Here is a 27,095-nt window from a genome sequence, read left to right on the forward strand (position 1 = left end):
GTTTTGAGAGTGCTGCGGGTTCGTAGTTTGGTGCTGTAAATGGATGCAGTAGTCTTTAGTTTTTATAAGCAAATGACGTACAAAATGGCTCCCAAAAAACACTAAACGCCAGCTTGGAATAAAAGATCGTACCCCTTTTCAGGTCTGATCTGCACATGCCACTCGCCTCTTTCCCAGGAGGGGTTGTTTTTAGCTACAGAATATCACAGCTTTCTGCTGTGCCCGTGGTGCCCATTTTTTCCCATGCTAGGAATTTACCAACAGTGTTTTTTTTTCAGCCGGGTCAAAGCTCAATCAAAGCACACAAGGTGTTTTTTCACCCTACCTCTCTCGATGCAATGTGCACACAGTGATTTATTGTCTCCTTTCCGGGCACTTTACTGCCACTTATGACAGCTGTCAAAGTGTCTTTCTTTTCGCTCTTGTTCTTACTTCCTACAGCTTCCATCATACTTTATCTCTTGCTTTCATTCTTCAAAGTATATTTAAATTATGTTTTTATGTTCTTTTTTCTTTCGTTATTTGTCCACTAAATCCAACTGCATAACATGTGTGTGACTCCTTTCTCTCTCTCTATTAATCAAATATTCACGCACAATTGGCTCTATTTCACCACGTCCCACACATGTGCAATTTGCACAAACAACACAGAAGCTGTCGACTCTTCTTTTCTCCTCTATGTTCGTGTTTCTCTTTCTCACTGCCTGGCTCCTCTGTGTTCATTCCATGGAGAAACATTTCCTGGCCCGCCTCTCGCTCTCCTGTTGCAGATGTCCTTTCCAGTTAAAACTCAGAGGTCATTGCAGCCCAGCCGCGGTGCGTCCATTGGGGCTTGGGGGCTTGGCCCCACTAAGCCTGGTGGACGCACCTGCGGCTGCGACAACTCAGAGTCAGAGCATCTAAAATTAAGCGCAGCACAGCGCTTCGGAATCGGGATAGACACGATGTTATCGGGAGTGCCCAGGGGGTGGGGATGGCCTGGTAACCTGGGTAACAACATTCATAACAAACACCTGCGACTCGAGTTGGAAATTGCGCATGAGGCATTCAGGGCAGGAACTTGCCCGTGCTGGCGCGTTACCGTCAATTGAATTGACCAGCACGGACCGAAGAAGGAGCCCAGGGAGGGGTGCGTCTTTAACCCGTTGATTGAGAAGGCGCTGCGCCAGGGCGAGGAGTCTGTGTGCCCCCCTAGCCAATCCTGGCGCTTATGCAGTGCCAGGATTGGCTGGTTCACCGCGCTGAAGGACAGGCAATCCACTATTGGATGCCGCGTGTCGTGGGTGGTGGCACACTGGCTCAGGCCGCGCACTATCATCATGGCCAATCACTGTGACTTCAGCATGTGAAGCCATTCAGTGATTGGCCATGGCCATTCTGATTCGGGGAGACGGGGATGTGCGCGGTGCGCTGTGACGTTTGCTGAATTGCTGCTGTACTACTTAAGTTGCAAGTGGGGGCGGGGGCTTTCTCTGTCTCATCGCGACTCGCCACATGAGCAGCGTAGAGAGAGACTGAGAGAGAGACATTGTGCAATTATTTGAGTCGACAGTACTACTCTGAGAAGAACGGAGAGAATCGTCAATCGTCATTCATCAATCCATCGAGTCCGAGTCGCCGGCGGGCTGACTGACTTCGAAAAAAGTAGGTGACGGTATGCAGCCAGGTCGCACTTGGGCGGGGGCAGGCCTGTGAAAAGCTGGTTGGCTCACTGAGAAATGTGTAACAAGACCGATAGCTCTGCTGTCTAAGGCCTTATGGAGCGCTGTGCCTGGCTCAGCCTTACAATCACGCAGTGCTGTGCTGCTCTTTCCAGCTTCGTGAATGGCACAAACCTTCCAGGTGGGAATATGGCTGTCCTTCATGCATTCACTTGCTTTTAGCAACCGGAAGACGTATTATGATAATACATCTTTCGGTTGCTAAAAGCAAGTCACCCCGTTATGGCCTAAGTGAATGCATGGGTTTGTGGCCGTTTGCATCTCCTCGTTGGATCAGGTCCAAGTCACCTAAAACATTGCCGCAGGTTGCCTCGAACACTGAATGCCAGGCTCTCCGCACAGGGGGCAAACCACCTCAAACCTAGACTGACAGGCTATTTGCACATCGCGCCGATCACCCCAAACACAGAATACTGGGATCTTCGCTGAGGAGGCAGTTCACCTCAAGCGTAGAATGCCAGAGTCATTTTTCAAAATGTAAATGTTTGCCACATTTGGTGTAGTACGGTATCGTTCGTCACAGTCTCTTTTCGTTACCTCGGTTCGTACTGTGTCGAACACCGTACAAGGTCATTCGACCAATATATTTTCCTGAAGTTTGAGACATCCTCTTACATTCACGCCTCATTCCCAAGCGCCTGTCAGGTTTCGTGTCTCCTCCAATTCCTATCAGCCCCTCACTCCTCAAGGTTAATGGGCTTCAGATGGACAGCAGTGCCCCCCCTCCCCGAGTATCCCACAGAGAAGTCCACTAATCCTCATCAGGGTCATTTTGGGGGCCACCTGTCGCGTCCCTCCGCTTTTGCCCAAGCCTGGTCAAGCCCAACCGTTCACGTGAGGTCAATCCCATGCCACTTTAGAACCATAGTGGGCACGACAGTCCCATTAACACCCCTAATTAAGCAGGCACGATGCCACCAAGCCGCTCTTGCTCGCACCTAAAGTCATGCGCCCCTGCTTATAGCCCACACAACGCAACCTTGCCTAGTATCCCCCATCTCCAGACAGAAAGGTCTCCAAAATCCGCACCCCCACCCCCCCATCGCCCCGTAGGTCTCAATCCCCACACGCCCAGTCCTCGCAGGTTCCATGGCTCCAGGCTCAACGAGATCATTTTCCCGTACCACCAATACGGCCATACAAGATGTACATAGAAGTGTCAGGGCCCACCCAGCTCATGTCAGCCTACCCTTTCCCTTCTACAGCTTCTATCCTATGGCCTCAAAACCCCCGTCAGTGCCCTTACCACGTACCACCCAGTAAGGGGCGTAGAGTAGTTTCCCGTGCAGGAAAGTTGTATCCGGGGAAAACAAAACCTTATTTATGTGTAGTAGGTCTTTGAATATAGATTAGAATTGGACAGACATTACGAGGCAGATAAAATGAGAAGACAATGTTCTTGTGACGGCAATGTCAGCAGCAGACAGGATCATCATGCCCCATTTTATTTATTTTGTTCTCACCAGGAGCATAAAAGAAATGGATGTAAGGGACGTCGAAACGCCAGTTAAAGAAACTTGCATGTGTGTGCATTTGGAATTCCTCCCTATCAAAACCTGTGTTCTTACTAAGAGGAGAGGTAGTCTGTCCCTTTATGGGAGCATCCAATTAGATGGTCAAGTGAACTGCTATGACCATTTAAAGCCCAGGATGAGATAAGCTGTGTTAGAGCTGAAACATTTAGACAATATTAACCTTACACGGATGTTAAAATGTCCCTAGATAATAACGTAGAGCATGTTTAACAAAAACAAACTGTAGGAATATGTGCATGTTTTAAATGTGTAAAAACTAATGTGCAGTTTATGGTTCAGCAGAAAGCTCCCATTTCCATAGTGCTTACATGACTAGGTGTCATGTTTTCTTTCTTCCTCCTTCTTGCTCTACCTTCTCATTCCCATTAATAAAATAATGCCTTTTAAAACTACTGATTTATTCTAGTATTTAACTGTAGAAGGTGTCATTGTCAGAAAATGTGCTGTTTCTTTCTTTCCCCACACCATATGATGTCATCATAATAAATCAAGTCACCATGCTATGTACTATAATACATAAAATGTTTAGTAAAATTAAGGCTTATTGAAGAAAATATTTCTCGTGATCTAACCAGGACATTGAGAACAGAAAATGTTTAATTTATTAGACTAGTGTATTGAAAAATGGGACATTGAACAATTAACAGGATATGCTTATTGGTGGTTCTTGTGAGAACCTTCTTCAAATGTATCTACTGTTTAAAGCTTTAGCAGTCTCCAGGTAACTTTACCCCAACTTGCATGTTTTCCGTTGGAGAGGAGACAGACCATCAGAAGACACTTCTTCAATGTCTTGAAAAGACTTAAACACCTGTTTTTGCGAAATATGTTTTGTGCTTTCTATATTGTATGTGTTCCTAGTTAGAAAGTTAATGCATTCTATGCACACCTACCCTGCTTTGCCCTTTAGTACTTTTGTGTGCTTGCATGAATTACTGTAAGCTACTGCTGGAGAATTGTCTTGTTTTCCTTAACATTCATGAGGAGACATTATTTCTTTATGCTAAATTACAGCTACTGCTGTGATTAATTTCCTTTTAACTTAGATTAACGGTTGCTACTGCAACTGTTGGGGTACTCGACTGAGTTTCCAGAACTGCTCTTAATGAGAGATGTGCTTCCCATTGTGCTGAACCCTTGCTCTTTTCCAAAAGGAACTCTTTATGGTTTTGATGCTAGGCTAGGTTAGTCCTTTCAGATTAAGATAGGACTATTTCCTGTATGGAGTGCACTGTTATTTTCCTTGCTGCTTCTAAATACATTTTTCTTGATATTTCTGTAACTGGATATATCTGATTAAAATACAAAAAAACTATACCAAACCTATCATCATTGAGTCACCTCTAAACTGCTGGAAATTGATGAATTTTGATTTGTGCTCCATTCTAACACCATGGCAAAGATCTGTCCACCGAGAGACAGAGTTGGTGCAGAATTGAATACCTCTGCCACAAGTTAAGGGTTGAACAGTTTATACATTTCCCTTACTAATATATTGGAGTGTAAATGGCTCTGTCTGCAGCTGCCATTAGGTAGATGGCAGGGGGTAGTGCATGAAGACTGCATATCCTTTCCCCCCCTATGCTCCCTCCAGCCCTCTGCCTCCTTTTGTCTCTTGAAATTTCCCTGTTTCACTTCCCTCCATCCTTCCTGCTTTTCTCTGTTCCGCTTTTCCTTGCTTGATTTGTTTCTAATTCTTTTCACATTGACGGCTCTATCTATACCATTCAATCTCTGACGTTGCTCCTCTCTGGCTGTGTAAGCTCGAGGAACCATGGTAAAATTCAACATTAATTCAGTCATTAGTCACAGGAAAAACGTTTCTGGTAGCAATTACTGTTTTAATCGTATGTACGAATTTTTTATCACCAGGCATGCTTTACTTTTAATTACTAAAGTGGTAATTTCATTGGTATCACTTCTCAGGAATGCAAAGAGATGGGGCTGCGCCAGCTCCTCTGTAAACGTGCAGCTGACACAGTCACAAACATGGCTGCATTTCATAGTCAGGCAGATGTTGTGCTTCTTAGCATCTTACATGCCTATCAAAGTTCTGAACTGAAGACTCAAGGTTCGAGGGGGCCACACTTGATATGGTGGCAGTACTGAATTGCAGAGATGGGTGCATGAACGTTAGAGATTCCACTTGAGGTGTGGTTCACTTACAGTGGGGCCTGCTAACTGACAACCCACTGGAATTATGTGACTGTGCAGCCGCAGCAATGTTAGCATATTTATAGATTTGCTCCATTTGCCTCATAATCCATCATCTGTTACATAATCGGCAGAGTTTGACCAATAAATATTTGTTTCTGGGTAAAACAGTTCCAGTTACTAAAAACGCATCTGCACGTGATTCCTCGCAGTGGTAGGACTTTTGCGCGGTCACCTTTCTGTTGTTTGTTGTTATATTTTGGAATTGAACAGTATTACTGAGGTGCACCCAATGCCCAGACAGTGTTAAGAAGTGTAAAAGTACAAAATAACGAAGTAAATCTATTAAAAATTGTGCAGCAAACCCGTAAAACTATCCTTTTCTTCATATTATTAGACTGCACCTTATACGTTGTACTTTGATTATTGACAGGTTTATCAGCCAACAACAAGAGGACCCCAACCTCCTTTGCTGCTCTCTCACCCGACCCCGGCTACAACAAAGCAAACACCAGTGTTAAAGATAAGGAAACTGATGCTATATATTTTTTTACATGGGAGTTAGGGCTATGTATCTGGTCACTCTCCAGGCCCTCAAGCAGTGTCTCTTTCAGTGCCTCCAGCAACCACTATGGCACAGAGAGGCAAGAGGCAGTACGGCTGTATTTTAGCAGTCATTTTGTGGGAAGGGGAGCTGTTGGAGATGTATTTGTATTTGTACTGAAATTTTATATTATTGCACTGCACCTTATACGTTGTACTTTGATTATTGACAGGTTTATCAGCCAACAACAAGAGGACCCCAACCTCCTTTGCTGCTCTCTCACCCGACCCCGGCTACAACAAAGCAAACACCAGTGTTAAAGATAAGGAAACTGATGCTATATATTTTTTTACATGGGAGTTAGGGCTATGTATCTGGTCACTCTCCAGGCCCTCAAGCAGTGTCTCTTTCAGTGCCTCCAGCAACCACTATGGCACAGAGAGGCAAGAGGCAGTACGGCTGTATTTTAGCAGTCATTTTGTGGGAAGGGGAGCTGTTGGAGATGTATTTGTATTTGTACTGAAATTTTATATTATTGCACTGCACCTTATACGTTGTACTTTGATTATTGACAGGTTTATCAGCAAAGAACAAGAGGACCCCAACCTCCTTTGCTGCTCTCTCACCCGACCCCGGCTACAACCCAGCAAACACCAGTGTTAAAGATAAGGAAACTGATGCTATATATTTTTTTTACATGGGAGTTAGGGCTATGTATCTGGTCACTCTCCAGGCCCTCAAGCAGTGTCTCTTTCAGTGCCTCCAGCAACCACTATGGCACAGAGAGGCAGGAGGCAGTACGGCTGTATTTTAGCAGTCATTTTGTGGGAAGGGGAGCTGTGTCATGATTCTTCACTTGGTCCTTACCTATTTAAGAAGCAGAACCCATTGTCTTAGAAAATCCAATTAAAGATGGAAATTCGGTTATCATCTAGTTATCATCCTCAAACTGATGGTTTAACGGAACGTACTAATCAAACCATTGAACAGTTTATTCGTTGTATGTTAATTAACGTAGACGAAGATTGGTCAGATCTCTTAAGTCAATTGGAATTTGCTTATAATAATGTGGATCATTCATCTATTGGGATGTCTCCTTTCTTCTGTAATTTCGGGTTTCATCCCAAGAATTTTCCTAACGATTTAAAAGGAATGAATACTGTACCAGCTATTTCAGACTATATTTCCAAACTGTCTACCATTCAGGAACAGGCTAAATTCCATTTAGCTCAGGCGAAAGAAAGTCAAAAAAGAATCGCAGACAAACATAGATCTAAACAACCTGAATACATACCTGGAGAAAAGGTTTGGCTAAGTACCAAAAATTTGAAGATAAAAGGATATCGAAAATTCAACCCAAGATGTATTGGTCCTTTTACTATAGAAAAGATAATCAATCCAGTTAGTGTTAAATTGGTACTTCCTTCAAAATATCAAGTTCATCCGGTATTTCATGTGTCTCTGATAAAACCTTTCCATCCTCGAACTCGTTTTGTTCAACCTCCTTCTTCAATAACTATAGAAGGTCATCCTGAATATGAAGTTAGAGCAATTTTGGACTCCAAAAGAGTTCGAGGAAAACTTTATTATCTAGTGGACTGGAAAGGATATGGTCCCAAAGAAAGGTCATGGGAACCTCTGGAACATTTGAAAAATGCACCTAAGGTAGTGAGAACTTTTCATGTAAGATTTCCTGAGAAACCTAAACCTATCTCACCAGTTTTAGGGGGGATCTTGAGAAGGGAGTCATGTCATGATTCTTCACTTGGTCTTTACCTATTTAAGAAGCAGAACCCATTGTCTTAGAACATCCCGCCCCATTCCCGTGCACCCGCACGACCAGAGCGTATGTAGTGTTTATTGTTTGTGTTTTTAAAAACATTACGTGACATTTATTTCATTTCGTTTTGAATGCCCAAGTTCATAGTATTTTCTGTAGCATAGCGCTGTTGCTTGATGCGCTGCAATGGTGTGGATATTGCCTGAATAGTTTTGGGTGACAGCCTGTGAATCTTAGAGATTGTTTTCTTGAGGCTGCTTTGAGCGCATCTACATGCAGCAGCCTTGCGCGAACGTGCGCACTATTTTCTCTGGGTGCGGTCTGCTATTTAAACCGCACCCAGGCTTCTGGAACTCGCTTTGCCTTCCGGATTTCAACGGAGAAGGATCGCGTCTGGGGGCTCCTTCAGCAGACTCACCTGGGGGCCTGGATTCTTCAGCAGAACGACTTCGTCTTGGCAATCCGAGTTTCCTGTCACCTGTGAAAAGACAAAAGACAAGAGAATTAAAGATAAGTACATTTTGTTTAAAAGATCTGGCGCCCAACGCAAGCAAGACTTTGGAAACATTTTTGTTTATTACTGAAAAATAGGAAAAGACTACGGACAATCATTTAAAAACTAAGAATCATTTTGAAGGATCGTTTTTTGAAAGAGATTCATGATTATTATGTTAAAGAGACATTGCAAGGGAATATTGTAATGTGTTTTAGAAACTATTAAGGAAAAGACAGTTTAGAATTGTTTAGTCCTTTCATTTAGGGTGTTGGCATAGGAAGTTGTGTTTTCCTCTTTTGTGTTGACAACAGGTTGGGACACTAAGAGAAAACGGAAACCCAATTTACATTCTGAATGAAAGCATTTGCAAGTAAGTCATAAATGGAGAAGAGCTTAAATAAGAAATATTAAAAGAAGGTTATTAAGAGATTCTGTCTTCTTTGCTTCCTCAGATATTCATTTCCTCACCCCTCAAGATAAAGAACCCCCTAACAAGAACTCAGATGACTCTCACACACACAAGACAAAGAAATACTGGACTAAGGACTAATCTACGCTGAACGCAGGTAGGAGTCTAGTTAGTATAAAGTGTTTGATAAGATTTCTAAGAAAGATCTCATAGTAGGTTTTCTTTAAGAATTAAAAGAGGAAAGGCTAGGTTATTACTAAAGTCCTTGCTGCTTGTTGTTTCGCAGGTCGACAGCAAGAAACCTTTCTACAACGTCCAGTACCGGCCCTCCTCCCAAATTTCTAGTTTTAATCTAGCTGTTATTTAAATTCAGCAGGTTTATAGTTAGATATTGGGGAAGTTGGTCCCTTGCGTCTCTGCGAAATCTTCTACGTCCTCCAAGAGAATTTTGGTGCTGGTCAAGGTAAGGGACGACTTAGCTTGGTCTTGACAAGCTGTTGGAGATGTATTTGTATTTGTACTGAAATTTCATATTATTGCACTGCACCTTATACGTTGTACTTTGATTATTGACAGGTTTATCAGCAAACAACACGAGGACCCCAACCTCCTTTGCTGCTCTCTTACCCGACCCCGGCTACAACCCAGCAAACACCAGTTTTAAAGGTAAGGAAACTGATGCTATATATTTTTTTACATCGGAGTTAGGGCTATGTATCTGGTCACTCTCCAGGCCCTCAAGCAGTGTCTCTTTCAGTGCCTCCAGCAACCACTATGGCACAGAGAGGCAGGAGGCAATACGGCTGTATTTTAGCAGTCATTTTGTGGGAAGGGGAGCGGTTGGAGATGTATTTGTATTTGTACTAAAATTTCTTATTATTGCACTGCACCTTATACGTTGTACTTTGAATATTGACAGGTTTCTTTAATATATATATATTTGTAAGGCCAGCAACACACCATCATGAATACAGTACAAGAGCTGATTGCAAGGTCATTCCAGTCATGGCCACTTGAACAAAAACTACAGATAAAGCAATTAGGACCTCATCAGCCTGAAATAAACCTATAGCAAACTTCCCAGGACAGAGGAAAAATGTCAAAACGTACATTCTCAAATGCCTGGTACACAAAAGCTGATTGGCTTACAGGGTGCCCTATAAAAAATTCTCTGTTCTGCTTCCCCTGCTTGCTGTTTGGCGGTGACTTTTCTTGGACACGGCAAGGATTAGTTGACCTGAAGCACATCTCTGAAAAAATAAAGAAGCATGCGCTCACAAGAAATCATCTGGAAAACCTGACAAGACTGGGAATGTTGGGGGAAGACGCACCAATTGAGCAGCAGATAAATGATGCATATCGCAAATCCATTCAAAAACACAATGAAGCTGTTGATAAGAACAGACAAAATCTATCCAAGATCATTGATTGCATTCGTTTCTGTGGTGCTTTCGAACTGGCATTGAGAGGCCATGACGAATCAGAAACTTCCTCAAAACCTGGTATCATCCTAGGCCTAGTGGATTTAATGTCAACCATAGACCAGGATTTGGAAACACATTTAGCATGTGCTACAGTCTTTAAGGGCACCTCTAATACAATACAAAATGAACTCCTTGACTGTATGCTCGAAATTATAAGAAGCCATATTGTGCAAGAGTTGCGAAACACAGACTATGCGGCTATTCAGGCTGATGATACCACTGATGTGGCCACTAAAACACAGTCCGTGTTAGTGTTTCGGTACCATGACAGAGACAGAAACGTTGTGGAGAGGTTTTATGGCTTCACGCATTTAAGAGACTCTAGTGCAGCAACCATCACTGAAGCAATACTGTGTCAACTGGACTTAATTTTCCCGGACCTGCCTCAAAAACAAAAACTTATCGCACAAAGCTATGATGGTGCGTCGGTAATGAGTGGAAGCCTTAGTGGAGTACAGAAACTAATTAGAGATGTGTATCTTAATGCTCATTTTGTGCACTGTTACGCCCACCAACTCAATCTTATTATGCAACAGGCGGTATCAAAGATCAGAGAGACACGAGTTTTCTTTCAGGATATCGGAGGCATAGCAGCATTCTTCACACGTTCCCCAAAAGAACAGAAGCCCTTCATGAGATTGTGGACAAAAGCGTACCAAGGGGATCCTCAACTCGTTGGAACTTTCACATTCGTACAGTCAACTTAATCTTTGAACAGAGGGAGGGCCTTGAGAAATAACGCCATAGCATCCAGAGAAGACTTTGATCACACAAGTCAGAATGAAGCCCATGGCTGTATTAGAACACTACAAGACAAAGAGTTTCAGTTCTTACTGTTTTTATTTCATGACATAATGAGTCATGTTGATGTGTTATACGATCAGTTGCAAAGAAAAGACATAGATACTGTCTCAGTGAAAGCCAATACATCTACATTTGTACAAAAGATTATGAAAGTGAGAGATGGGGTTGACGATTTAGAGACCAAACTGCCGGAGCATTCTATTTTTGCAAACCGCAGACAAAACATCACCTCTCTGGTGCGAATTGGAAAGGAGATATGTGACATTGTAATTGTGCAGGCACAAGAACGTTTTTCATTCACAAAACATTTGGTGAGTGCCACTTTATTACAAAGTAAAGAGTTTGCACAATATGAAGAATCCTTCCCTGAGCGTGCTCTGAATCAGGCTGTGAAAGCATATCCTATGCTCAAAAAAGAGCAGCTGAGAACTGAGTTAACTGTACTCTACGGAATGCCTGTGTACCGGAAGGCCACAAGCGCCTTGACTTTGCTGAGTTTAATTCATAAACTGCATATGGAAAACTCACTTACAGAGACCGTGACTTTACTAAAAATTGTGATTACGACTCCAATGACAACAGTAGAAGCTGAACGATGTTTTTCAGCCTTAAAGCACATAAAGACATTCCTCAGGAACACCATGCTAGAGGAAAGACTAAATGCTTTGGCGATGCTATCTGTAGAGAGCAAGCTAGTCCAAAAGATACCGGACTTCAACATGAAAGTAATTGACAAGTTTGCTACACTGAAAGACAGACGTGCTGATTTCATTTACAAAAAGTGAATGCTGCTACTTGTTTGTTGAATACAAAAAACTCTGATTGAGGTAAGAAATGCATTGTTATCTCTGTTTTTAAAAGTTTTGTAGTGTTTGTTCTATTTGGAGACTACACAGATTTGCTTACCTTTGTTCACTGGCAGGACCTGTCTCCCGCAGGGTGAACGATTCATTGCTTGTGTTGCCTATTAAACCTTTCCCCTTGGCAAATTGCGAAAACCTTTATACCATTTATGTTTGGGGTACTTACGTGGACCTATGTGAAGTGTGTGTACAAAGCTCAGCTCAACCAGAATCACGGTAACAGCGCGTTGCGCTGCCTCTTTTAGATTCAGTATATTGTAAGACTTTCATGTGACCTTTATGACCACTTTCTCCTGGCAGATTATTCTTTGAACGTATAACCTACAGAAGAATACGCACTCCTCTTACTCCTCTCTGGGAATAGAGTGGTGAGCCATACATACCTTATCGTTGTATATACTGACATTGTGTTGGACCATAGTGCTCATAATCTTATCCTTCTGTTGCACAGGGGTACAACCTATGTTAACCATTTGTCTACTAGAACCAAGACTGAAAGCTGTGTAGGTTGTATATACAAGTGTGTGCTGGTTCATACTCTCTCTGGTATAGATAAGAATAGAGTGTAACATCTTCCTTTACAGACTGCCAGTGCCTATTCTTCAAGAATTCACGAAGAGGTTCCCACGCTCAAGACCTATTTTTCTTCCCCCGCCTTTCCTTGTTTTGTTTCCCTGTTTTCCCCTCGTGTGCCATTCATTACTCTAGAGTCTAATAGAGTCGGAAGGCCGTAGGGGAAGACTGTGGACTTTTCTTCAAGTTCCTGACGCTCCTGCGGAACGAGCCTGGCAACCATTACACTGCTGTGCAACTTCTTCTACTCTTAGAGCTGAGATTTCCATGAAAGTCTTATAGTCTGAATTCAGCACCTGAGCATAATAGGACGGAATGTATGAAGCTCTGTGGTATACTGAATAAGCAGCTACCTATGTTATGCCATCTATTAATGTAATAACTGCACTTTCACAATTGCTTTATTAACCTTCCTGCTTTCTCAAATTTGCTTGGAAATGCACAATTTTTCTTCTTTTTTTCCAAACCCCCCTTTTGGGCGCTCGCTCGCTACGGTGCTGTATGCAAATCACTTTGCGCCCCACCACTTTCAAATCTCACCCACCGCCCCTGGTTGTATGTAATAAACCTGCAGCAACTTTCCCCAAACTAACACTGGTGTCTTGTGTGTTATTTGTGGGATGTTTTGGTCATGTTGTGGGACTGGGGTTTCTGTCGACATGATGTGACTATGATGTTGTGTTACACCTTCATGCCTACACCAACCGGATTTCTCCTGCCACAGGCGCAGCTAGGCAGACAGTTGAAGCGACCTTGGTGGATTGAGGCTACAAACATGGGCTCCTTTATGTTATTAAACTTTTACTGTTTGAAACATTTACCTGCTCCAAGTGGAGTATTCATCACACCACACACATCCTGGCTGGTTTTAAGTGTATGTCAGAGTCATCCAACGGGAAGCGGTGACTATGCCTTTTAACCTTTAAATCTAAGAGCGTCCCATCTAAAGCAACGATTTCGAAAGACGCCTGGGGTATGGAAGATTCTTAGTACCTGTAGTGAGCCACTCGGCCACTACGACTTGACAGTGACACCCTGATGAAGTACAAGTAACCCTCAAAGCCAGGCGCACCAGAGGTTATAAATAACTGTGATGTAGATCGGTCGGGGTCTTTTTCCCCGCACTTCATACGCTGGGACCAGAATGCTTTATTTAAAGTTGGGGCTGTGGAAACCCCGTGCAGTGCCCAACACAACAGTACCCATCTTCGGCTTTACTAATCAAAAGAACAATGCTTTAGGACACCCGACAATAGAGACACGTATTGTATGCCCGTGACGCATTTCCTCCCACAGGAGCAGCAGCATTCCTGCCTGTGACGTGGCTTATGACCTTTACCCCAAATCCCCGGATGTGCCAGATGGTTGGCGTCACTGCATTCTGTCATAGCCGCACCCGGCCTCCCTCCTCTCTTTCAAGGGAAACCCTCAGACGGAACGTTCCATCAAGCGTTATAAGGGGTACACGAGAGTTACAACTACACAAATGTGGCCCTTTCAAGAGAAGTAAAAGCGTTAAATACCCGAAATAGCACAGCTTCACTTCGAAACTATAGCTGGGGGTCAGAATGATACAAAGTGCTGCCTTACTCTCGACGCTGAAGGCTGCTGGAGATGGATGCGCCCAGTGATGTCAGAATGGAGGTCGGGAGTCCTGAGCCGGCTGGTAGGTTACGATACAGTGTAAGCTTGTTAAGCTTTGAAGTCTGCCGTGTCGCGACTCCTCGTGTTTCCTGAGCTCCCGGTGCCGCCCGGCAGGTCCGGCGGCGCGACATGTATCAGGGGCCCTGCGTTGCCCGTAGCTTTTGCTCGGCGTTGATCTGCGCCCCTCTGCGCTGGCGCTGTGGCCCCGCTTCGCCCACGGAAAGCAGCAACGGAGGCCGGAGACGCGGGCGGAGTTGCTCCCCGCGGCCCCCGTCCGGCAGAGCAGTCGCCCGAGGCGCCGCTTCCATAGCAGGTGAAGGATCGTTGGGGGAGGGGGGGCATCTTGTGTGTTTGTCCCCATGATGGACTTGTATTTACATTTAACATCTGTACCAACCCCTGTTCTTCACACGAGGCTTAACTTTTAGAGGTACACTCGAGGTTATAAATGGAAACCCGCTACTCCAGACACCCACAAATTAATCGGGGAGGGGGGTTGACATGATGGAGATGGTGCCAGTTGATGTGTCGAATGTGTCTGTTGGTGCAGACGAAGTAACAATAGCTGGACTTGCCTTTTTGCCCTGGCAACGGTTTGCTGGCTAAATAGCCAGAAGCCATATTCTGCCAGGTGATTGTCAAATATGTAGAATTTGGGTAATGTAAAAAGTTAAATACATGTGTCTTATTGAAATAATATAGCTGTAGGTTGCTTCCAGTACCTCTTTTTCTTTGTGCGAGATTCTGCCTGTGAGGGGCAGACGCTGCTTCGTTTTACAACTCCGGAACCGATGATGCAGTATTTGTGGTAAAGACTCTTCCAGTAAGAAAACCCTTATTGAGTGTTAGGAAATTGTCATCACGTTTCCCCCGTAACTGCATTTAAATATTGTGGTTTCAGTTACAAGATCACGAACTCGTTTTGAACACTTAGACTGCTTTTAGGTTTCATGGTGTTCTAAACAGTGTGGTAACTAGTTTGAGTTTTTTTTTAAATTGCATGTATGGTGACGTGTAGGTTATACAAGTTTTCTCTTGGGATGGTTACATCAGTTATGCTAACTCGTTTGGTAAAGCCCAGGGCTGAAAACAAGGTGTCCTTACGATATGGAGTTTCGTGGCAGCACAAGCCGGTTATTGGAACGCTTTGTTGAGAATGGCCCTACTCCCTTCCTGCTAGAGCACTTTTATTTAATAGTTATTGCTATGTCACTCAAAGATAGTGACCTCAGTTACCAACTTAAACCCATATCTGCTTTAAGGACATATCTATATAGCATATGTCAACATAAAGGTTAAGAGGGCAGTCTTCTGTATTGCACTTTTTTCACTCCTCTCGAGCCCAGTGGTGAAACCAGTATTTAGCTTCGCTCTAGCACTGCATGGTCTTAGTTGTGCAGGACCCCGCGGTAGGCACTATTCAGATGGGACTCCTCTCGCCTGACCCCCCACCCCCCGAAACTGACATGCATGTTGGACAGATCATGCATATCAATAGGAAGGCAAAAGGAGAGCCCAATATTCTAGTATCATGCAGTGTTACAAACAGCCGAGATATTTATCGGAAAGTAAAAATGCTCGTAATTACCAACAATTATTAGTATAGAGCACCACTTCATGAGAAACTTTTATTTTATTTACATGAGAGCTAGGAGTGGGTTTTTTCGTGAAGACAGGAAGAAATGGCGCTCAGGCTGGTGTGCGTTATGGTCTTAAGAATCTGGGTAGATACGGTGCTGCCAGGTTTGGGGATTTACCCGATAACCCCCAGCTTTGTGTTGGTCGAAAGATCCACACTGGAAAGTATGCACTGTCCTGGGCACACGTGGTGAGGGTATTACAAAGTTGTTACAAATGTTATCTCAGTTCAAACAAAGCAGCGGTCGACACCAGCGTAGGTTTGGAGAAACAGTTTTTTTTATATATCACAAAGCAACAACTGTATGGAGTCAAACAACCAGCCTACACGTGTTTCGTCACAGGGAGTTATCCTGTGACTCTTGAGGGCTGTTCCGAGTCTGAAGAAGTAGGAGAGCAGGCCCCTAGTGACCAGTGATAATTCCAACCCGGTCTAGGGTATGCAACGTGTTTGAGAAAGGGACGTGATGTCCGTGGTCTGCGGTGTCGCCAAATGCGGCCAAATCAGATGAATGATGGCCACCTTATCCTGGCGCTTTGACACTGGACACTGGACACTTGATGTCCCCACTCGGACCGCCACACCTGTTACTCTCCGGCATACCCTATACTTGCGGTATCCTGGCGCTCCTAACCTACATCACATGCGGCCAAATCAGATGAGTGAAAAGTGAGGGGAGTGAACAAGTGGAAAGAAGGTGAAAGCGCCAGGATAAGGTGGATATTTGGTATGCGGGGGAGTGAAGGCAGGTATAGAGGTCCGAGTAGGGGCGGGTAGGTACGGCGGGTACGCCTGAAGTCTAGGATGATGCTCGGTGGATGGACGACACTGGGTCACTGTTCCAGTTGCTGACACTGGACGTCCCTACTCGGATCGCCACACCTGTTCTACTCCCCGGCATACCCTATACTCGCAGTATCCTGGTGCTCCTAACCCACTTTGCGTGCTGATACTGGACGCCCACCCCTGGGCGCTACTCATCTATTGGCCGCCATCACTCATCTGATTTGGCCGCATTTGGCGACACCGCAGCCCACGGACAATCACGTCCCTTTCTCAAACACATCGCATACCCTAGACCGGGTTGGAATTATCACCGGTCAGTAGGGGCCTGCTCTCCTACTCCTTCCGACTCGGAACAGCCCTGAAGAGTCACGGGATAACTCCTTGTGACAAAACACGTGTCAGCTGGTTGTTTGGCTCAATAGTTGTTGCTTTGTGATATATAAACATCCTGTTTCTCCAAACCTACACTGGTGTCGACCGCCACTTTGTTTGAACTGAGATAACATTTGTAATAACTTTGTAATACCCTCACCACGTGTTCCCAGGACAGTGCATATTTTATTTACATATTCATAAGCAAAACGTATTTGTTATAAACACAAAAAGAACTTTAGAGGTAGTGTTCAAGCGAGGCATCACTGCTGTTCATTTCCCCAGATATGATGTGTGTGTATCCAAAGGTGGCACCCTGAAATCCTCTGCTCTGTATGAAACGGTAATCTCGAGGAGCATCAGCAGTGCTTGAACAGGTTCCCTGCCCTCGCAGGCTGTAATCGTCACTTGGTTGCTGTGCATTTCTTGCGGTCCCACTAATCAGGATAACATATGTTCACTGTTGTATTGCCGAGGTGCCACTACCAAAATAAAGTTCTTTAATGTAGTAAAGACGGTAAGGAAGTAAAACTGGTGATCAACAGGCGAATTAACAATTAAATAGTGCAATAACAATAAACAGAATGTTCGCTAATCCAAATTGGAAAAACCCCAGAAAAAGAACCAAAATAGCCAGAAAAAAGAAATGCTATCCGTTTGCTCTCTGTTCATTAATATCTCAAACTCACGTTCCTTAATGTCTGATACTTGGTATTGAAATACTTATAGTCAGTTCTGGTAATTCTTGAGTGCTGTGAGCTGTATATAAGTGGCCAGATGTGACTGTTCTTTTTCACCTTCACATTTATAATGCAGCAGCCCCCCCCCTTCCTGATACTGATCACAATATCATATTATCAACTCACTTGAAACCGTGATCTCCAAGCAGCTCATAGTGCTTAGTTGAAGGAGCCTACAACCCATATTAACTTTATGAATACTATTTGGTGCTAGAGGTCACTGTATATGTTTACCAAAAGGGAGAGAGAGAGAAAATCCCCATCAGTATATTCTCCAGTTTTAAACTGCTTCCTCAAAAATGATGATAGTTTATATGATCCTAATGTGTGTATTCTAAAACTAAGCTGCCAAGATTTTGTGGATGATCACCCTCACTCACTTTTGTGGAATGCTTCATCACATGGTTCTACCCTGGATAAAACTGTGTGTCATTTATCTGGACTCAGCAGAATGTGGGAGCTCTTGTATAACATGTCTTATTAATATTTGGACGGGAGAACTTGTAAACATTACTTTAGACCCCCACCCAAGGACCTTTCTTTTCAGGGCCCATGGTGAGATTAAAAATTAAGAAAGCATTGTATATGGTACTGTCTACATTGGTTCCCAAATCCCTACAGTCAACATGTTTAAGCCTTGTGAATACAGGCCAAAGGGTCTATTAGTTTCATCAGTACTTACCTATCCCATGTCTAATTCTATGCATGTAAAATACATACATTTAAAGAAATACTCGCAGTAACTTTTCGGTCTCACAAGTGGGGTAATGTGTCTAGTTGCTTATTTGTCAAGGATAATTACCGTCCTGAGATAAAGCGACTTTCCATGCATACTGAAATTGCCTTGATTACAGGGATTTCCACACCTCTTCACACTCCATGATGCGGAAAAAATGAAAAGTCCAGGGAAATAATCTAGGCCATGGAAGATTACTGTCTTTGTCCTAATTCATAAGAAAAGACCCTTGAATAATCCTCTTGGGTGACAAATGAAAGGTTTTACAAAGCAGTTCTTGTTGTCTTGAGGAGTGGATTGCCAAACTTAGTACTTCTCTTCAGTGGTCAAAGTGGGGGGAAAAAAAGTAGGGGAACTGTGGGCGGAGAATCAGGGGGCGGGAATAACCTGAGGATTCCATCAGTGGGCGGAGTCAGAGGTGTGGATAGAAAGAGCAAAACATAACAATTTTTTGTACGTTTGGCATTTCACTGACCAGTTACAGCTTATAACTAGGGCTCCCGGTTTTCCGTTTTTACGGATTTTTACATATAAATACAGACGGAAAACAAGTTTTCCTTTATCTGTATTTATATATAAAAACGGGAAAATACTACTACTTTGCGGGAAAATACTACTACATTTTTCTGTGCTGCCATCTGGTGTCTCCCACTTCTTAGAGGGTTGAGGGGTGACAGCTTTCCAGACACGCAGCTGCCAGGGGCACATGAGTGCTTCACACGTCTTTGAAATACCATTTACTTGTTAATGCGGCTTAAGTACACACAGCTCTGACCACGTACCTCTTAGGGACACTGGCCACCTTTTTTCTACCCCCTAAGCTGGCAGCAGTCTGATGACAAAGTGTGAGGCGCTTGGGCCCCACCCCTGTCAGTGGGTAGTTATTGCCACCTTTGGCAGTACAAAGCTTACTAGTATTACACGATTAGCACTGATTGATGCCAGCGGCGCTGGCTCCACTCATGGTGACTCCTGTGCGCAGCGGCGCCCCGCAGTGCACTCTTACTCCCAACCCCCGGGCTCTCTCCACCCCTTGCAAAGGATACAGAACAATGGGGCAGAACGCGGTGAGGCCTCCGCTCGCGCACGCAGGTGGCTGTTTCCTCTCAGCTACGATTAAGTGGACGTGTTCTTTGACGGTTTTGGGGGCATACTTACTAAAGGTTTTATCTTTCATGTTTTTGTAGCCCTCGACCGAGAATTTGCTGCATCGAATGCCAAAGATTGGTGCCTGTGCCAAACAAATACATTTTTTCATTTAATAACTTCCACCAGCTGGGCATTTCTCAGTACTGTCAAACGAACAATTTGTTAAAACGTCATATGTTGAAGACCAGTTAAATCAACAGACACATGAACATGACAGGTGCTGCAAAGAAAGCGAGTATGCGGACATTTTCTGCAGATGGAAAAGGTTCTGCAGGGTTACTGAAACGGATGACAACTCTGTGCGTTCGTCTTATTAGGAGCGTAGACGGAGCGTATTTACCATACTAAATGTAACATTGACATAAGTCACCCTGATATCCTTCTGCATATGCCTGTTTTACAACATAATCGTTTTTTTGCTTAAAGGGCAGTTTCGCACGCTGGCTTTAGGGGGGTGTCTCTGTCTGTCTGTGTCTGTGTGTGTGTGTGTTTGTGTGTGTGTCTGGTGTCTCCCTCCCCTTAGAGGGTTGAGAGGTGACAGCTTCCCAGACACGCAGCTGCCAGCCGCACCCGAGTACTTTACACGTCTTTGAAATACCATTTACTTGTTAATGGGGCTTGGTTGTTATTTCTCACCCCTTTTAGAGCCCCCGAAAGAGTCAGATTGGAGCCTGTATTCACACCATTGTCGTGTGAGTTGCGGCTCTTGCACCATGCTGTGAGCACTGAGCTGCACTGCTGCTGGCTGTGCACTGCTGGGCATCATGAGAGGGGAGGGGTGTGTGGGAATGCAGGCAGCAGACCGGGCTATGAGCTGGGAGGGAACTCGAAACATGAGTGTTGTGGGTGAATACATATTCACTTCTGACACATAGAAGCAGGCGTCTGGCGCACTGCGGCCCTCTTAAACTCAGGTTGGACATCCTGCGTTATGGAGACAGCACTTCTAATAGCACCATTTAGGTGTTTCTTGTCGCACCCTACATCATTCAGCCTTCCATTCAAACCATGGCCCCCCTTGCTCAACACTATAAACACTCCCCCCCATAAAATTATCCAGAGTGTGGCCCCCACCATGCACTCGCCCCAACTCAATGGCACCGCCTCCCATTCCATCCATCCCCACTTTCAACCCCAGGTCTTCACCTTGTTCTTTGTTGTGTCAGTTTTTCTGGCTTCCTACTTCAAGCGCTCACTTAAAAAAACAAGCATTTGCAATGCAAAAGGTCTCGCATTTACTTGAGTTTGAGCTATTGGCATTGCAAATGACAATGCCTTTTATTGATGTTTTGGTTTTTAAAACAGATAAATAAAAGGCATTGTCATTTACAATGCCAATAGCTTAAACTAGCGTAAATGTGAGACCGATTGCATTACATATGCTTGTTCTCTTCTGCACACACAAAACATCAATCCTTATAATGATGGCCAGGGACAGCTTTAGCGCTGGTGGGGCTCAATTGGGTTGCAGTTGAAGGCAGTGTGCCTGTACAGTGATCAATGGTGAGTGATGATTGTATGTGCTGAGTGCTGTCCAAAATAATGTGTTCAGGCCCAGGATGTTGGGAAAACATTAGCCTATGTTATCTCATGTTCTGGGTCTGCAACAACTAGTTCTAGATCCAACTCTTGTAGCTGGACGCACACTTAACCCCATGTCTATCTGCAGCCTGCTGGCTTGTGGTGTCCCTTTTTCATTGTGATCGTAGTGTGTTGAGTTTGTTGCCATTTAGTATGTTGTTCCCTCGGCTATAGTGTCCGTGTTTTTGGGGACTGAAATAAATGTGGAAAAATACTAGCTGTAGCTTCATCTTTTGCTTGTGGCAAAAATAAATGCGGATAAATACAGAAAAAATGCCCAAAAAATAAATATGGATAAATACAGACGGAAATGGCAAAAAAATAAATACCATAAAACCGGGAGCCCTACTTATAACGTTGTTTAATTAAAACAGTGGATAGACCTGTTTATTTGAGGTTTAATGTAGAAGGTATTTACATTGAAATACATTTACAATGTGGGACTTGTTTCCAATCACAGAATACACTTATAAGTGGAATCATAAGCCATTTGTCTCCGAGCCATGCATTTTCTTTCTTCAGCACTTCTACTCCCTTTTTCTAACAATTTCTGAACAAAACATTTGGGTTTAAATTCTATGACAGGGGGCCCCACAATTTTATGAACATTATAGAAGACAGACGATTGATTGATATTCTGTTCCACAGTGGTGTGAGAACATCATTCATTACATTCCTCCGGGCGCCTGTCTCCACCAGAGGAAGAGGAGAGAGCATGGAGAGAGCATGGTGGAGGGTGCATTCCTCCAGAGGGCTCTTCCGTTAGATTATGCCTTATCTAGTCCTGCAAGTATAATACACTTTTTAACCAAATCTGTGGTGCTCGTTTTATCACCCTAGGAAGGATGAAAGGGTGAGTGGCTCCATCAGAGGTTTGAACCTGTGACTGAGAGACCCCACCAGGGTCCCTGGAAAGGATGCATTAACCCACTGAGCCACCAGACCGCGTTTCAAGTACATCTCTTTAAGAGAACTAATGTTTTAAGCTTCTGCACCCCACCTCTTTCCTTTAGCCAGAGTCTTTACAGCTAATGGTAATTAGCAGAGCTCTCTCTCGTTAACAAAATTCACTCGGACTGGAGGGAATTGTGGCATGTAAGCCATTGGCAGCCACCAGTTTGCTGCCAGGAACCAAGGGTTTGTTTATTGATGCAAATTAAAGCGTTGCCTCTCTTAGAAGGGATCGGAGCTGGTAGAAGCATTTACAGAAAAGTTCTCATGTTAGCATTAGACAGATGCAGAACAGGCAATTACTGCTGGACATCCAGATAAGACCTATAGTAAAGATAACTTGTCTTTAGGTAGCACTTTAAACCGCACTTCCGCATTTCTAAGCACTGAATATAACGGGTGTTATTTTTTATGCAATTTAATGTTTGTTCAATTTTCCGCCGCAGAAAAAAACAGAACTTAGTAGAAAATACATTTGTATTCGTTGGCGAGTGTTTAACTCGCTGAGCTATCTAGCCGGATCCAAAGTGATTGTGTATGCATTCATGGCTTGTTTCTCAAAGCTTCCTTTCCTTTTTTTTTCTATTTTAGTTCATTCATACAGAGCTCGGGATGAAGTGAGGACACTTTACCAAAATGAGATTGATTGAGACAAGATATCCGATTTGGAGGATAAATGGTCCGGCATTTTTATTGAACATTATTATTGTTGTGGGTGTTTCGCTGTTTGCTGGTGCACAGAAAGGATGGGGGGTGTCTCTGGTGTGTTCTGATGGGTGTTAGTATGTGCATATGATGGGGTGAGTGCTATTGTGTGCACAGATATAGAAAAATAGGGGCCTGATCATGACTTTCACTGTTATGGTGGGGGGGAGGCCAATCCCTACTGAAATTACAGTTACAGCTTGTATCACCTGTGACTTCTGTGCATATACCGTTTTTTGGCTCACAATGGGAAATAACATACTGAGTGCGAAATTACAGCACCCCTTGCTGCTGTTTTCCCACCAATACTCGGTCAAATGCCTGCTTTTGGCAAGTGGATCTGTGTCTTTTGGCAAGTGGATCTGTCTGGGTTTTACTGTACTTAGTACTAAAACATGTAAAGTAAAAACCTGTGCTCGGCATACTACCACCACACCAGTTTTTTGGTGCTTCTCTTTAAGTTTTTGTCAAGGGCCTATCACGCAGTAACAGACATGCCACTAAACCAAGCCAAACCTATTGGCTTTGCCAGTGCTTGTAACCAGTATTGGATATTTAATTTTGTTGTGAATAATTAGAACTGAAAAATTGTTCAGGTTTGAAAATATGAGTGAATTAAACCTTTGAAGATCTGCGGACGGGGTGGTAGTCTTCAGAGTGTCTCAAACATTCCCTTTCTTCCAGTCACATTACTTTACTCTGCAGCCTGTCTGCTACACACCTACACCCAGGGCTTTAAGTAGATGAAAAATTAGGAGGGTCCCTGAAATGTCAGAGCCTAAATTAATTAAGGGCGTTGCTTAAACATATACACTAAAATTCCTCTACAGTACTCAGAACCACTATCCCACACATTTGCATAGAATCACAACGGCAACCGGCATACCGGAATATTACTCTGTGTGCCTTGCAGCAGCGCTGAAGAATGAACAACCACAATTTCTGAACACCGTTTTGCCCCTGATTGGAATTCAGAAAAATGCACACTACCTTCAGCCACAATTCAATTTTGCCCGTATAAACACTAGGATGCAACTCAGTTCGCATCATGCACTACACAAGACCAATATGCTGCCTGAAAAAAAAAAGTTTACACAACATCCTTGAACAAGCATTAAAAATGCAATATGTTCGCCTTTTATTAAGTTAAAGCCATTTACTTTGCTATATATTACCTTTAGCAAGGTAAAGGGCTTTAACTTAATCAAAGGCGCAAACTATTGCATTTTCAATGCTTGTCTTCTTTTCCAGTAGGCGTCCCTCAGTCTGCGTGAGCCCGAAAATAAAGGGCAGAGGTGTTCAAGGGCGGGGGCCACCAAAGCATCCTGATGTGACCATTGTATTGGTCACAGTGAGGGGAAGGCAGGTAGCCTCGGCAGTGATGAGCTGTAAATGACTGCACAGCAGGGCCATCAGAGGTAGCCGTTTTTGCGTGCTAAACCAAGACTGATGGGCCTTTCAGCTTGCTTTGCAGGTCCCTGCCCCCAGATACAGAGGGGAAGGGGGAGGAGGCCGTTGGCACTGCAGAGGCTTTGCTCCATGTGCACCACACAGAGGACACGGCTGAAAGCTAAAGTTATAATTTTTTATTAGGAGCATTCCTGCCGTCCTAGGACGCTTTTTAAAAAGAAAGAATTAGGGGAACGGACTGTAAAAAAATTTCAAAGTAGGGGCACGCCGTGCCCTGCCGTTCCCGCCCACTTCTACCACCGCTTCTCTTACATAAGCAAACAGTGTTGGCTTGGTGCTAAATTAAGACAATTTTATGGCCTTGGTTGCACAGTAACACATGTGAGAAAGCTTATAATGTGCAAAAAAGTGTATTACACTTAGATTAATTTACGTGGTAGTGTTTGATATAGTGGATAGCAATTTACTAGTTAAGCTAAACCGCCTGGGCCTTGTTATATCTTTATTAGCATTGATTCAAGCCCCGCAAACAGATACTATAGCAAATGTTTTAAAGCAGATGCATACTTGATTTAAAATAATTTCATCCCTGTACAACCCACAAGCTAGGACCATTAAAATAACAAATTTTCCTCCAAAATTCGGGTTGTGCTCTAAATCTTACATTTGCGGGGGAACTGTTACTTTTGGACAAAACAATAATTAGTCTTCAATAACTGTTTTATACACTTTTGAAATCCATTCAGACAAATTGTCTACAGTTGAACGTTGAGAAATCCACGAGAATGGTTTATGGAGGACTGGCTAGACCCTAGAAAACAGTGGCAAAACCTAAAGATTGAGACATTCACTCTTACTTGAGGGTGCCTTTCTATTCAAGCATGAATTGCGAACTGCACATAAAAGAATTAGAAGCAACATCTTCTTTAAGTTGTTTTTGACTGAAATATTTGCACTCTTAATATTGATCTGGCCTGTGTACCCACGCTTGAAGCACAAGTTAAATCTATTATTGCTTTTTCACTTCACAGTGAAGAAGCTTAAATTGTAAGTAATAACAATGATGAGTTGGATACTGATATTAGTGGATGATTTATGATGCATTTGCCTACCTCACCAGTCTTAATCAGGTTGGAGGAAGGAAGGTCGACACTGGTTTAAATGTTGGGTTCCTAATATGCAGAATGCTAACACTATTGCTCCCTCAACTGTCACTCTTACATGTACCCATATTATGTTCCATAACATGCCAGAAATCATCTTGCGGTTGGACATTAGCCCTCACGCTTATATTGTTCCCAAAACATCTGTTAAAATCACCAGAGCAGATTACCAGGTCATTCGGATACTTTGTCTACAATGGGTCTAATTACCTGAAGCATAATTTTGTCAAATGATTTACCTCTCTTAAATTAGTAGTTCATCTCTTTAATGTGTGTGTCAAATGGCCTCAGATTTTGATCAATGTAATCAAAGCTTTACATCATTAAGTGTACTGAGGTCAATAACATTTGGCACATTCAGTGTAATTTTTATAGCCATCAACAGGCCCCATTAGCTCCCCTTATTCCTTGCTTATAAGCACTACTAATCTAAACCAGATAATCGGTCCAAACATTTTCTTCAGGCCACAAAATTGCCTATAGCAGAATTACTGACAGGGACTACCAATTCTAAGATCTCAACTTTTTCTGTTTCCTGCTGAAAGCAAACCACTTTTCAGCTAGAAAATCACCAGCCAGACTTATAGGTCGATCTTCTGTCGTCAGTGTTGATGTTAGATAGAGGTCAGCTCTCCATCCCTCAATTGAGTCGTCTTCATTGCCATACTAATCTGTTACACCAGGTGTCAGCGTGACACTTATTGGACCGGATTTAAATTGCAATTTGATGTGTTGGTACAAGAATCTTCCCTGCATGGTAAACAGCTGTGTACCCCTCATCCGCGTGTCCAACTGCTTTTTAAACTGGTGTCTTGACTTTTTTTAGGTTTTGGCTAGGCAGCTCTAGCGCGGTCTCTTTGAGACTTGCTGTTGTCAGGTGTGGACTTCAAGCTCCACCCACTTTCCACCCATATTTTTAATTGGATTGTCATTGTTCTTTGTAAATGTTGGCTTCTGATTCATTAATAGGTTTGTTAGTCCCTCCTTATTACTGCCTTGTGTACATTTGTAACCTTCCATGAGGACTGGCCCTTTTATTTGTGTTACACAATATGTTTTAATTACATCCTCCAAGCACTATTTTCTTGAAGGGCTTTCTCCTCCCTGATTTTGCAGGCGGGCCACACTCTCCCGCAACTTTTAAAGTTTTTTTTTATTTAACTAGCTCAGCAGCTTTATTAGGTCGAGCCTGGGCAGTGCATACAAAAGGTAATGGAACAGTAGTGTGGGCTATATGGGCTGCACCAGTAAATAAGTCCTCAAAATCTGATATAGCCCAAAGGTAGATGACTGGCAAGAAGACTGAGGATGTTTGCTCAGAAGACCTTACTTTCTTTACGCTATGGGGAATCCCAGCGATTATATATTAAGGAAGAAGGATTTTTTATGATAAGATCCAACTGCATCTATTTATCAATAAAGAATCAATCCATTCTTTGAAATTCTTATGCCAACCGAAGAACCAAGGCTTTAATTTGGGTGATGGATAGAGCGCTTCGGAGGGAGATTCACAACACAAAATATAACTATTCTCCATCCGAAGGTCTGCTCCATTGGTATTAAAACGACGTCATTTTAACCCTGATGAAGTCCTTTTACGAGCGAAACGTGTTGGCTGGGCTGAAGCATGTATTCATTCTTTTAATTGTGAAAATAAAAGCAACCTAACTGAATTCACAAACTATCAAGACTCCCGTCTACATATGTTTCATTAATGCCATGATTCAAAAGATTATATTGTACTTGACATTTGAATTGCTTTAGATATTAGTTTGCTCCTTGCTACTACCTGGGCAGTGCATGCGCTGCTCTGCGACGCATGCTGTATTGAGGTAGGGGCTTGAAACTCTGCCCAC

General features: G+C 43.4%; 1 protein-coding gene and 1 long non-coding RNA gene across 3 annotated transcripts in view; one reads left to right on the forward strand and one right to left on the reverse strand.

Annotated features, from left to right (window-relative positions):
- The window catches only part of LOC147728384 (uncharacterized), a 39,907-nt gene extending 25,866 nt beyond the window's left edge, over nucleotides 1–14,041 (reverse strand). Inside the window, exons 1-2 of the long non-coding RNA XR_015309373.1 lie at nucleotides 13,954–14,041; nucleotides 8,153–8,212 (exon numbers count right to left, since the gene is read on the reverse strand). This is a non-coding gene — a long non-coding RNA (uncharacterized LOC147728384). The remainder of the gene's footprint in view (nucleotides 1–8,152; nucleotides 8,213–13,953) is intronic.
- NOCT (nocturnin) overlaps nucleotides 13,797–27,095 on the forward strand; it is a 62,811-nt gene continuing 49,512 nt past the window's right edge. Inside the window, exon 1 of one of the 2 annotated variants that reach the window (XM_086962166.1) lies at nucleotides 13,797–14,320. In XM_086962166.1, coding sequence (XP_086818292.1) covers nucleotides 14,137–14,320 — 184 coding nt within the window. In that variant the 5' untranslated portion in view covers nucleotides 13,797–14,136. The remainder of the gene's footprint in view (nucleotides 14,321–27,095) is intronic. The other variant, XM_086962167.1, reaches the window with a different exon arrangement.

Source organism: Lissotriton vulgaris, chromosome 3_1 (genome assembly GCF_964263255.1).
Source record: "Lissotriton vulgaris chromosome 3_1, aLisVul1.2, whole genome shotgun sequence".
Lineage (NCBI taxonomy): Eukaryota > Metazoa > Chordata > Amphibia > Caudata > Salamandridae > Lissotriton > Lissotriton vulgaris.